At 34.2% G+C, this 14,149-nt stretch overlaps 1 protein-coding gene across 1 annotated transcript; it reads right to left on the reverse strand.

Moving 5' to 3' along the window:
* Positions 1-264: 264 nt before the first annotated feature.
* gas8 (growth arrest-specific 8) lies at positions 265-13,728 on the reverse strand. Its single transcript, XM_028809845.2, has 11 exons — positions 13,457-13,728; positions 13,219-13,314; positions 12,763-12,960; positions 12,387-12,593; positions 11,759-11,813; positions 5,782-5,987; positions 5,127-5,294; positions 4,876-4,962; positions 4,030-4,239; positions 1,047-1,112; positions 265-792 (listed from the first exon to the last, which is right to left on the reverse strand). Exons 1-11 carry the CDS (start codon positions 13,457-13,459, stop codon positions 643-645), a joined length of 1,446 nt encoding a protein of 481 aa, XP_028665678.1. The 5' UTR covers positions 13,460-13,728; the 3' UTR covers positions 265-642.
* Positions 13,729-14,149: the final 421 nt, after the last annotated feature.

The raw sequence follows: 14,149 nt of genomic DNA on the forward strand, positions 1-14,149 counted from the left end.
GGAATGACTTTGCTGCTTTTTAACTGTGTGAGCTGAGCTGATAATACATTTTGTGCATCATTTTTCCATATCTTCTGGAACGGTCCTGTATCATATTAAAAATATTTCAAAAATAAGAAAAATAAAAATGCTAACAATAAATAGGTTAATGATGAATTAATTGCCAAGAAATGTTCACAGATAGCTGACAATTCCTATTAAGACTGGCAAGTGTGTTTTGTGACAAAACAGCAGAGTTTAAAAACCTTAAAAATAGTAGCATTTATTTTCTTAATTAAGCTTTAAATGTGTTTAAAAGTCTTGCAGCTCATCAATTTCCTGCATTTTCAATATTCAAGAGATCATGTAAATTATTTTCTGAGGAAAACTGCCAAGACAATTATTCTGCAATAAAAATGCAAATATTCACTTTTATCACATACATATAGTAATTATTTAAGGACACTTGTAAAAATGTTAAAATCTTGTTTACAACAGAATATATTCTTTTTACATAATGCTTAAAGGTCAAAAGGTAAAAATTTAAATATTGCAAATATGTTACAGTATAATTGTGTAATTGTAAAAAGAAAATTATTTATAGTATCCCTGAATTAAAATGCATCTTTTTCTAACATTTCCTTGAAATGTTGGTGTTGGTACTCAAGTTGGTGCTGAAACCAAACCAGCAGGTCCTTGACCAAGAGTCTGTCCGGATACTGTACTTTCTAATGGTTTAAATCCAAGCTCATCCACTGGAATTCCAAAAGCATTAAGTTTAGCTTCGTATGTTCTCAGCAAATCATTATGAGCCTATTGAAGCAAAGAAGAAAATAACAAGTGAATACTTACATACATCTTAAAATTACAACTGTAATAAAATAAAGGATGAGTAGTTTTAATTGGATATATAAATCTATTCCTGCTCCATGCCTAATTTACATGATTTTTTTAAGGTAATTTTGCTCTAAGATTTTCTTAAGAATTTGACTTAACAATGGGATGCAAACAGAACGCACATTAAAAAAGTAACTTGTTTAAATAATTGTATTTAAGTTTACTTGTACCTTACAAACACGAGCTAACTCATACTGTAAGTCTTTGATTGCGGTATTCTTAGAATCAAGGACATCCTAGAAATGAAAGAAAAAAAAAACATTGTTAATTTATATTTATAATAAATAATAATAATTCTTTAAATTTATATAGCACTGTTTCTCACGTATGATTTAAAAGGAGAAATCAAGCAGCACTTACTTCTAATTAAACTGAAAAAAATGCATTAAACTCCTACATATTTCAAACAATTAATTTGCTAAACAGGATGGGAAATCTTTCTTTCTATGTGCAAGAATATCTTAATAACTGTAACACTTAAATCTGCACAGATTTTAAGGTAGTGAGTGAAAAGAGGTGAAAATGTTATGCTTCAATATGCATTACTTTCTACTGCAAAAAGAGACCAGAAAACACAAATAACATTTCTTACAATAAAAGACCACAACAGAAAAATGTATGCTTTATTTAGTTCACATGACTATAGCTGCATATCCTTCTTGAAAATATGTGCTTTAATTTCAATTTAAGTTCTTGATTTTTTTTTTTTACTGAGATAACTAATCTGATTATAGTAGTTGATTAAGTTGAATAGCGTGAAACGCTAACTTTTTGGAAATATGTGATAAAGAGAAAACAACTTGGCATGAAATCAATAATTCCTGGCTAGAATCTTGTTTTGTATTGGAAGGTGTGGCTATTATTATTGAGATACAGTATTAGCTGAAAAGAAAAACATTTTCATTCTGCCACACTGAACAGGAAAGTAGATAGTGAATTTACTGTGATGAAAGAACTTTACAATCAGTCTTTAGCCTTTTGCTAACTACTGAAGATCTTAAAGTTCCTACCCCATGCAATAATCTGACTGAAGAAGAAGGGTAAGAAGAACCCACAAAGCATCAAGCCCAGATAGTGTTTTACTGCACATTCATAAATTCTTTGCGGAACACCTAACTTGTCTGATAAATCTGTATTCTTAAAAAAAAAAAAACCAAGAAATAGACATGGTGCTGTTACCCAAGAAAGCCACAGTAATATGCCTGAATGATTATCACTCAGTCACACTAAGTTCTGTGGCCTCAAAGTGCTCCAATAGTTGATGTTTGGCCTACCTAGACTCACTACACTTTGTGAATCAAATTAACAGATCAAGGAACAATACAAAATCTGTGGTTATAGCCTAATATTTCCTAGCTCCTGGATAATAGTGTTAAAGCAATAATAAGAAAAGTTAACTGGACACTGGATTTCCTTATGAACAAAACACAGAATAGACAGAGCAGCCTCTCAGTAATAATACCTCTGTCCCTGACTATACACATGCTTAACTAGTGACTGGACAGTCTAATGTCCGTTTACTACATTTAACAAAACCAGAAAGATTTATGGTTTACAAGTAGGAGTGTGCGATATGTTTCATGTATGATAATATGGAATGAAATTATCAAATATGTCACTAACTTTACAAAAAACTGTCAAAAACACACCTTGAGAGTGCATGCATTCACTATCTCATGTAACCTAACAGGACAGACTACTGCTGCACGGTCAACGCACCAGAAGCACGGAGCCTCGTATGTGTCAGGCAAAAAAAAAAAAAAAGTTTTAACGAATTATGTAATTCGTTTAAACAGATTATTTTTCTTTTAAAATTAAGCATATGCCTATCAGACGCATTTTATTTCGCAAGCCATCTTAGTTGGGGGTCCTCGATTCCAAAGCACTTTTTTTTCCTTTCATTTAAAACACTCACACAGATCCCTGAATCCTCACCCCGCTCCAGCCCGTAGTATGTACAACAATGGTAAAGCAATGATGAAACGGAATGGAGACACTGTGCCAGCCTGTAAATACCAACTGCTCTGTTCAAACCAAAGTATATATCTGAACTGAGTAAGGTTGGGTGAAAGTAAAAAAACATCTTTTGGCAGCTATTTAAAAAAACACAGGAATTCAGAGAAGGAGAGTCTCTGCACACTGCATTGAAAAAGATATCAAGACCTACTTGAGGTGGACAGTGATGTAAATCCAGAAAACACAAGAAGAACATTTCCTCAAATTAGGGAAACTAGCAAAAAAATACCTATGTATCCCTGCCTCAAGCAGCCCTTCTGAGAGAGCTTTCAGCAGAGGAAATGTAACATGTAACCATGCTGCTCTGACACCAGATTCTGTGGACAGAGTGGTTTTTCTGTCCCACAACTTGAAGTTTCCTCAGTAAAGGATTTTTGTGCAATATTGGGCAGAATTTGAAGTTAGCAATTTGTTTAAAAATGTTATAGGTTTGTGTTTTTTGCATCTTTGTGCAATATATGACAAACCTGTTTACAAATGGTATAGTTTTTTCCTATGCAGTATTTAACAGAACTTTGGATTTTTACACATTACTACAGTATATTAGATTTTTGTTCTTGCTTATATGCCACACAATTCACCTTACAGCTGAGCAATTTTTGTTTATCCAGATTGCAATGTTCATGCCGTGTAGTTCAATTATGATTAGTATTTTATTCCCTTGGATTAATAGCTTGTTTATACTAAAGGTATGTGTGTGTTTAAAATGCTCACATTATCATAGTTTTGTTGGTCTTTTGTGTAAATCCTGTAGACCACTTTGAAATGGTTTACTCATGCTTGCACTGTTAAGTAATACTTTGACTGGTGATTTTAATATTTTTGTGTTATTTTAATTCAGTTTTAAGTAAATAAATACGACCTGTTTTCCATAACTGTTGTTTCCACTAATCTCATTAGTAAGCTACAAATTATATCCTATTTATAAAGGCCAAGCTAGATCAATAAGACTTTTGCAAACACATTTTTAAAGGATGCAAAAGATCGTCTAATTATCGTTATTGTCAAAGTCCCAAAAAATATCGTATACCCCTACTTACAGTAGAAGCATACAATTAGGTAACTACATTTTATTTCTAAAGTTCCTTTATACTTTACAGTATATCTTCAAATTTAAACAGTAAATAGTAAGTGTACCTCAAGTTTTCGTGTTACAACAGTCAAGGCAGCAGGGTCAAGATTTGAGGCAGAAAGTACTTCATTCAACTGTGCTTCCTTTTTCTCCAGAGTTTCAGTCAGAGCAAGCAGCTTACGCTCCAAAAGAAGATTTTTAAAACCACTTTTTTGCTGTACCTCCTGAATGGCTTTAACAAACTTTTGATACAATTCATCTCGTTCAGACTGCACCTATAATCAATTAAAAAAAGTATTAACATGTTTTTGAAAAGAATAAGAACAAATTAAGTGAACAGAAAAGGCTTTAACTTCACCAATACTATTAATTTTCTAAGCCATTTAATATAACTATAAGGTCATGGAGGACTGTAGCCTATACCAGTAGAATCACATTCATGGCAGAATGGTAATTGGTAACTAAATATATCTGTATACATGTTTTCTCTACTTGTTTCTGCATATTTCAGTGGTTCTTCAATGATTAAGAAGTCTAATTGCCAGTCCTACAAATGTTCAAATGCTATACACTGTATAATGCATTGTAAATATTAGCTGTATTGCCTAAGAAATTATATTGGAAAGGTCAGTATTCTATTCCTATAGAATACCAACACTGTTACCATTCTACCTTTTTAACCATTTAGTGAACTACTATTTAGGAAATCCTGCACCTGACAGATCGTGTCTTCTCAAAAAAAAAAAAAAAGAGAATGACTAAGTGGCATTAATCACAGTAGAAAATGTAAATAAATTACTCTCAGAGTGGAAGATCTGTTTTGTATGAATGCTATTTCATTCTTTCAAAAACACACACTAATACAGCACAAACTGACTCATATATTACTGGACCTAAAATTGCCTCCTTACCTTGCTGAATCTTTGCTCCAATACTTCATGCTCCCATTTCAAATCAGACATTTCTTTATTGGCTACCTTTAGTCTTGCCTTAGTATTCTAAGAAAAAGAACCCAGATAATTGAAAAAATAAATTAATAAAATAATTCTTATTAATAAATATACAGTACAAATTGTTTGGTAATAATATATATATTATATATATATATATATATATATATATATTAAACACAGAGTAAAAAAATAGAAATCGAAATACTAACTGCTAAAGAGGCCTTGTCCTTCTTATAATTGGCAAGCTGTTTTTGTAATTCTGCCACTTCCTCCCGTGCTTTCTGAAGACGCTCTGTGAGCTTCTTGTTTTGGAGCTGCGCCTCTGTCATTTCTTTTTGTAATCTCTCATCTTTCTTCTTCAACTCTTCTACTTGTTCCTGATGTTATGTAAAGTGAGAAAGGTAAATTATATTGATAAAGTTTCTCCTGATGATTCAACCTGTTAAATCTGTCTGCTAATGTTTTATTACTCAAAAAGACCAGAATTAATAGTGAACATAAAATTACTTTTAAATATATTACAAATACTGTATATTTCTGCATATAACATTATCCATCTAGAATGAAAAATACAAAACATTTAAAACATAATTTAATATACATTATTAATAAAGATTAAAGTCTTGTGACCAAAATTATTCCTGCATTACTGGACAGGAAGCTAGTCCAATGCCAGGAACATTACCTGCTATGCCAGTTTAGAGCCTCTAATTAAGACTTAAAGAAATCAAAAACAAAACAAAGTTACATTATAACTTTATTATAACAGAGAAAGAGCACTAAATTGTGTAATAAATTAACCAAGTTTTAACCTATATTGATACAAATGTATTAGTATAAAAACTAACAGAAAAAAACTTGTACCTTTAAGGAGTTAATAAGAGCAAGGTTGTTCAAAGTGATGTCATTGTAGTAGTTTTTGATATCACTGAAAGCCTTTTCATGATTCTTCATTAAAGTATTTATTTGACTATTTTTTCTTTCTTCAATTTCATGGATTTCATTTTTTCGTCTTAAATCCAACTCATCACGTAACACGCGCATCTTCTTTTCATATTTGACTTCAATCTCTAAAGTTTTGCATTTGAAAAATTAGTTAGTTTGAGAGCAAAGTTACACTTATTTGAAATCAGTTATCTAGAACCTCAATATATTAATTATGACATTCTTACTTAATCAAAGATAAATAAATGGAAGATTATAGACACATGAAAAATCATTTCGTATTATTTTGTACTTTGAAGTATGACACTTAACTTCAGGTCATAGTTTTTTCTTCAGATCTACTAAGAATACAATGTTCAACTTACATGTACAATGACTGCAGGTTAACTGAATCATGCTTGTACCCAGTTCATGCTAAACTAAAATGTGATTATCACAAGACCACATTTTTCACATATGTTTAGTACAAAGGCAATGTATTATCTAATACAAATATTTAGGGAGAGATTAACTTTCAGGAACAAACATTGGTTTAAACTGGTGTGGGCCCATACTGCCCAGAGACAAGCCTTTGACACCCTTTAAGCAATTTTCAGTCTGCTTGCCCTCACTTATGAATGACATTTTTTACCCCAGCAATTCACTGATAGAGATGAATGATTGGAGTTTTTCTAGGAAGGAGGCTCCTTCCACACTACATGTTAAAACATAATGAGCATAATATGCACCACTGTACACCACCAATCTTTGCTACACTAGACTCACTTGGGAAACTTGAGGATACAACAAGAGACACTATCTGTGCCCTCTTGCCTTGATAATCTGTCTTCTTACCCAGTTATCTATTTTGAAAAGATGTTTGGATCTTTGCAATGTCCTGGTGGTGCCATATTTCTTCCACTTCCTAAAGATGACATTCACAATATTTCATGATATATGTAATACTTTGTGTTTTTTATTATCCTTTTCCTGACCTATTCCCTTGAATAGTGTGATCCTAAAAATCTTTTGCTAGATCCCTGTGGATCAAGGTTATCTCTGCTGTACAGCCTAGAAAACTTAATGAGAATAACAGCTGATTTTATTTACTAATCAAAGTCGCTTTAGTTGATGTCCGTTAAAGGCAAATTAACTTAGAACATTAATTAGAATGTGACAGGTTATACATTGTTTTCAGATAGTATTCAAAACCCCTCATTTTTTCACATTTGGTTGAAAGTCTTATGAAAAAATTGTTTAAACTTTGTTTTTCCCATCATCTCATTACTGTGGAATGTACAGTAAAGATGTTGGTAGAAACTTAATGCAATACAGTTTGTCAGAAGTAACTGCGTAAAAGGATATAATGATATTAAGTATATTATGAGTTTTGTTTGTAGAAAATGTGCAAGGGTGGAAAATGCTAATCTAGTAAGAGTAAATTTAGAGATTGGCAATAAGAGTTGTTCTGGAGAAAATAGGGAAATTCTGGTGCGTAGGTTACAAGTTGAATATAGACGAAGGTGCAGCCATAGGAGTGATAACAAGAGTGAGACGTGCAAGAAAGAAATTCATGGAGGTGCCCACCCATTCTGATTTCTACAAGAAACTCTTCAATATTGGGAAAAGTTAATAACAGATGTGTGAGGAGCAGTAAGCTCTGTGGATGTGGGGTGAGGCTGATGAAGGAGGAACAAGAAGTAAAGCTGGAAAGAACAGAGAGATGAGAACAATCATGTGAGATGTGTCTTGGAGTAAGAGCGAGATGAATACTGAGTTAAAAGGAACACTATGTGTGAAGGTGACAGTTTTTGAGCTGAGCAGAAACAGACTAAGTGGAAAGCTGAAGAAGACAACAGGATGGCTGATCTGAAAGAAAGGAAAACAATGGGTCTCACGTCAAAGTATGCCGAGATTTTTGAGTATGATCACTAACCCGGGTATACTCTTAAAATGGCCATAAAACTAGTGATGATGATGATGATTTGTAATATACCAATTTTATTTTGAGAAGGACTTTGCACACCTCAGGGTCGTGATAGAAATACCAACTATTTATAGCAGGTTGAAAATTGAATACTGTTCTGTAACTTATTATGTTAGTCTCTTGAAATAAAAACGGACAGTTACTGTGACAAAATAAAATTCTTTATCTACAGTCATGTTGTCGTTTTTCTTAATATATGTGGATATATCAACATTTGATCTTCACTTAAACAGTATGTATAGATAAAGGTGATATAATACAGCAAGCATCATGCCACATTTACATTTTGTAGTTCAGTGTACAGTATAATTCAACTTGGTGCTTCTTAAAGTGTTTTGGACCAAGGACCACTATGTCAAAGTGAAGGATCCACCTATGCGCAGCAGTCACTCATTTACATAAATTCCACATTTCAATTGTGACTTTCTTTTTTCAGCATGTACTCATGTGAAAAATGCTGTAGTGACCCAAGGTGCAAAGATGTCTTGGCACACAGACTCAGATTTTGAATTAATAGGCTTGAACAAGGCTGTTTAGTTTACTGTTAAGTCCCATTACCATTCCTGTTATGACCTTGGAAGGTTCCATAACAAAGGGGAAAAAAAAAGCCTAACACGAACAGAACTCTGTCAAACTTGCACTGCTTCTCGGTCTTTTTCTATGTTGCAAGCTAATTCTTGTACAACTACTCTATCATCTACCATGCCGGCCCCTTTTGTTGGTTTTACTCATAGCTCTCTGCTTCTCACCTGGTGTCTTCATTCAGATCTGGGTGGTATACACTATGTATAATGGAATCTCTTGCCTGCCAGTTACTCAATCCTGCACACCTGAAAAGAAAATCTATAAGACTAACATTCAGACCTTTCTAGGTTTACATTTTAAAGTTCCAGATTTTAACCAATGATCCATAATAAAGCCTTGAAGTTGGTTGGTTTATGTTACTCAGACATATAAAATTAATACATCAGAAGCATCACGTGTTAGCGTCCACATGGATAAAAGGGATTGGTGTTGCCAGAGGTTAGCTATTTGGACAGACATTAAGGTGAATTTGAAAAAACTTCCTACATAGTTCAAGAGTTAGGTTGGACAAATGGGAGACAGAGACTGACAGATTGAAAAAATGGTGAGAGGAAGAAATCACTACAGTCATACAGGGTCATGGCAGGAAGGAGTAGTGTAGAAGTAAAAAAATATTATTGCCTGCTAAAAAGTCAGACAGTGTTCTCTGTGGTCAATGTCTTGGAGCCATTTTATGTGGCCTTTTCAGCAAGGAAGTACAGTACTTCGAAGAAAGAAGTCAGCACACAGACCAGACCACCTGATAAATGCTCACAGACTACAGTTTAAGAACCACTGATTTAAACAAATATAAACAAACATTTCACATGTGAAATAAGAAGGTTCATCACTAACATTTGTTACTACTTAAATACACAAGGGGTGTTCAATTATAAACAGGAATTTTCATGCTCTGTTCTTATAAATAGTGCAAGATAGACCTCTCTCATTGGACAAACACACACATATATGAACTTGTCGTTAGTAATGCTAGCTGGTCTTTCTCCCCTTCCTGTCAGTTGTAACCAACAGAATGGAGCAGGAGGTACACAGTAGTGTTGTGCAGCGCATTATTATTCAATTACTGACAAATGAAGGAGTCATTCCATCTCAGATTTATTCAAGACTTAAAAAACAGTTTGGGGATGAGTGTTTCTCTCTTTCAGTCTAGAGTCTATGATTGGTGCAAGTCATTCAGAGGGGGACTATCATCTCTCGGTCAACTTAAGGAATTTTTAGGAAGGAAGAAATTCAAGCCGAATGTGGAGGTTTTTGACGCTGTGCAAGAATGGGTCAACATGCAGTCAAAAGACTTCTACTCTTTGGCGATTAAGAAGCTTCCTGAGCACTGGAACAAGTGTATTGCAGTGCCAGGAGACTATATAGAAAAACAGTGCGTAGGTTGTTTTATTGTATTCAATAAATAAAGCATAGCTCATAAATTCCTGTTTATATTTGAACGCCTCTCATAGCTAAGATTAGAATCAGGTGCACCAAATCAGGTACAAATGATTAGACCATCCTTAGAGAAGATCTTGGAGGAACCTATTCTTATTTTAACCTCAGATGTTTAGTTTGGTTTGCTCTTTGCTGTTGATGTATGTGTTATCACAATGTATAGATCGAAACAGCTCTCTGAGGCCTTTAGAAAGAAGGTTATAAATGCCTATGAGTCTGGGAAGGAATTTTAAAAACTCTTCAAAAAACTGAAAGTTAACCATCTCACTACCCTGAAGATTATCTACAAGTGGAGAAGATTTTAAACAACAGCCAACCTGTCCTGGTCAAGCTGCACTGGCAAGTTCAGCCTGAGAGCAGAACGCAAGATGCTGAAAGAAGTCTTTAATAACCCCAGAATTTCATAACAGGACCTACAAGTAGCTCTCACCACTGTTGAAGTCAAATTGTATAAGCCTACCAGTAATTACCAGTAAGAGGTTGCATAAACAAACACCAAGGCAAAGACCAGGACTACTCAAACAATGTGCTCTGCAAATACAAGGCACAGATCAAGTTATCTGGCTACAGTACCAGAAGACATGTTTTGGAGAAAACCCAAGACTACATTTTCTCAGAAAAACCTGGCACTGACTGTAAAGCGTGGTGATGGAAGTGTTATAGTTTGGGACTGCTTTGCTGCATCAGGGCCTGTACAGTTCACCATCACAGAATACTTTATTATGTTTTCATTGTACTAGAGGGTGCTGGAAGTTATTATGAGACCATCTGTCTGAAGATTGAAGCTCAAACAAAAGTTGACCTTGCAGAATTACAATAACCTTAAATGTACCAATAAATCAACCATGAAAAGACTGAAAATGAAGAAATGGAGGTTTCTGGAATGGTTCAGTCAAAGCCCGGATCTAAATCCCATTAAGGTGCTGTGGAGGGGATTTGAAATGGGCTGCGCACATAAGGTACTCCTCAAACACTGTATAGCTGAAAGAATTCTGCAGGAAGTAGTAGGAAAATCTTTCTTCCAGTCAATTTCAGAGACTGGTTGATGGTAATAGGAAATGCCTAAGGTTGTTTCTGCCAAAGGGGGCAATACCAGCTATTAGAGCTAAAGGTGTACTTACTTTTCCCATAGACGGAAATGGAATACCTGTTCATTTGTCATTGAAAAAATTATTACAAAGTCAAATTTTTATTGTTTTCTTCCCAATTACATATCTTTCATATACAGGTACTGTTTAAATGAAGATCAAATTTGACCATGTATCCACATATGTTAAAAAAGAAAAAAAAAAAAAAAAACATTTGAACTTACTTTTTCCCATGAATGTAAATACACGCTGTATATTGAACTTGAGTTGCGTATAAATATCCACTAGATGGCATAAGATTCGCACAAGTACATACCTAAATTGCAAGCAGCCATCCATTTTGAGCAAATAACAGTTTTGCAAACTTCAAAATGTATTTATTGCATTTCCTTTCTTTTATTTATACTTGCTTAATGATTGCATTGTTTCCTCATTTTGTCTGTGACTGCAGTTTTATGTATTTCTTATACAAGTATAACGTGGTCTAAATCACACTTTGCAAGGAAGGGTTGTATTTAAAAATATTTTGACATGTCAGCATTGTAAATTAACTCTTTTTTAATATCATATGTACAACTCATTGTGTTACTAACAGCTCTAATTCAAAACATATTTTTCATCCTCCTCATCTTTAATCCCAAGAAAAATCCATTTTCTAGACCTGTTACTTACAGTACAGAATACCCACAGCTAGCAGAGTCAGGAAGACAGAGTTTTATACTGGAAGTACAAGCGGTGATACAGCAACCCAATATCTCTCCAAAATATGGGTGCAGATATTTATGATAATTTTAGTGATTACTTAAAAACAGGTATTTACCTTTAACGTGTCTTTCAAAATCACTCTGCAGTTTAGTAATTTCTTCATCATTTTTCTGATATGAAAAAAGGAATAAAAATTACTTTAAACTTCATAAAAACACTTTTTACATTAGAAAATAAAGTTTTCCAGTATAATTTTAAGTATGTTGCATCAGCTGTATCTTTCCAATTAAGGAAAATCAAACAGAATTCAGCAAGCAAACAGTCCTTTTGCAGTCTTCCTATGAAGTTGTAATTGCCAATATCACCCAAGATTATGTCATCCATTCAACTTCCAAACCTACTTTATCTGGAGAGCAGGGTCATGGGGAAGCTGGAGCCTATTCCAGCAAGCATGGGGCTCAAGGCAAGAACAATCCCTGGACAGAGCACCAGTCCATTGCAGGGCAAATACACAGGCAAACACATTAGGGTCAATTTGGTATTGTCAATCCACCTAACCAGAGGGGACCATAAATGTAAACCCCAGTCTCATTGCTGCAAGGCAGCAGCACTACCACTATATTATTAAGCCACCACTGAATTTATATCAATGAATATTAATATAACTATTAACTGGAAAAATCATTTTGTTGTATGTTTTGATAAAAAGCACATGTGGTCTAGAGAAACAAAAATAACCATACCAGCTTCAGGTTTTTCACAAGATTTTCATTGCCAAGTTCTTGTTCTTTAATATCAATTTTTAATGCATGTATTCCTTTTCGTAGTTCATTTTCCTCAGAACTATGTTCCTTTTGAGCAATCGTCATAGCCACAACCCCTTCTGCCTTTAGTTCTGAAATGTTATTTTGGTGTTCATACATCAAGTGCTTCACTTTTTGCTTGTAAACCTGTTTGAATGTGTGTAAAAACATCATTGTTAACAATACCATTATATTAATATTCTCTAGTATCGATGATCAAATTAAGCAGCCTTTTCACAATGTACTTATTTAATAATGTACTACATAAATCAGAAACAAATCTAGACACATGATAAAGATCAATTTTAATTATTACCTTTATTTCTACTTGATGTCTCTCTTCCGAATCTTCCATTTCTCTGTCTTTATTTCTTAACTCAGCCTTTTTCTCTTCCAGTTGTCTCTTGGTGATTTCCCAGAATGTATGAATTTTATCCCTCTCCAACTGAAAATAATTTCGTTCCTCCCTTTCTCTGTCAAGTTCTTCTCGCAGGCGAACAATGTGCTCCTCCAACTATAGTGTTGTATTAATGCACCATTAATTTAAGTTGAGTGTTTACTGTAATATTTACATTTTCACGTCACTGTTTTATTTTGTTGCAAACCTACTTTGCAGTAGGATTAGAAAATATTTTGTACACTCACTTTTCTATTTCCAATCTCGAAAGACAACTTTACATTCAGTGAATGACAATCTGGCTTCAAGCTGCTTCTGATCATATAACATTGTTCGCAACTATTACAAAACAACTATATTTTCATAAAATTTTACCTGCTCTTTTGACATTTCTTCTGTAGAAACTCCATCGACAACCGTGGGCGTTTTCTTGCCTTTGGCCGACTTTTTCCCCTTCTTTTTCTTGGGAGGCTACAAAGAAATCCGTTACCATAATACATGCTAGTTCACGATAAAAATAATGCAAATAAAGAATGTAACACGCATATATAATAATTAAGAACGTCCGCTCCCTAGTCTGTAAACTGAAAATTGCAACATTTGTGTCACTCACCATTTTTTGCAGGGGCGACAACAGAAAATTAGGGTCCTTGTGGTTTTAGTAGTCGGGATATCACAACTTCGAAGCAGACATCAGAGAAACAGTACCGTCGCCAGGCAACGTCAAGCAAGCACCGCGAGATTTCAGTATAGTTTACGGCGCAAGGATAGTTGCGTGCCAATGTCGATTACATCTACGTCACCATCTGCGCAGATGTATGAAGATTCTCCACACGTTAGCATACGTATAGCTAGATGAGTATTTGTGCTCCTTAGATACCAGACAAAAAAGACTAACACAAAATTGGTTAAATTACGGAAACGAATTTGGAAGAGTGTTTTTGCAGGATAATGTGTGGATGTCTGCATGTGCAGATTTAACAAGAAGCTGTGTAGAAGAATGTCAGAATGCGTTCTTCTATACTAGTCTGCGCAGAAGTCAAATGCATCGTCTCGCGAGATCTGGGGAAGGTGAGCAGTCAGGTCGTCTCTAGGAACAAGTAAACGTGGTTATGGCAACTAAAGGCTCGATTGTTCTAATCGGTTATGATTTAGCTGTAAAAAGTTGTAACACGATTAATATGCTGCAACAGCAGATGAGTAAATCTCTACAGATAGTTTTTGAATATCGATCAATATTTTCAAATTATATTGCTGAACTATTTTATTGCAAGATGCGTGGTAATGTCTGTTTTACTATCCACAT

The sequence above is a fragment of the Erpetoichthys calabaricus genome, chromosome 9 (assembly GCF_900747795.2).
Source record: "Erpetoichthys calabaricus chromosome 9, fErpCal1.3, whole genome shotgun sequence".
NCBI lineage: Eukaryota > Metazoa > Chordata > Cladistia > Polypteriformes > Polypteridae > Erpetoichthys > Erpetoichthys calabaricus.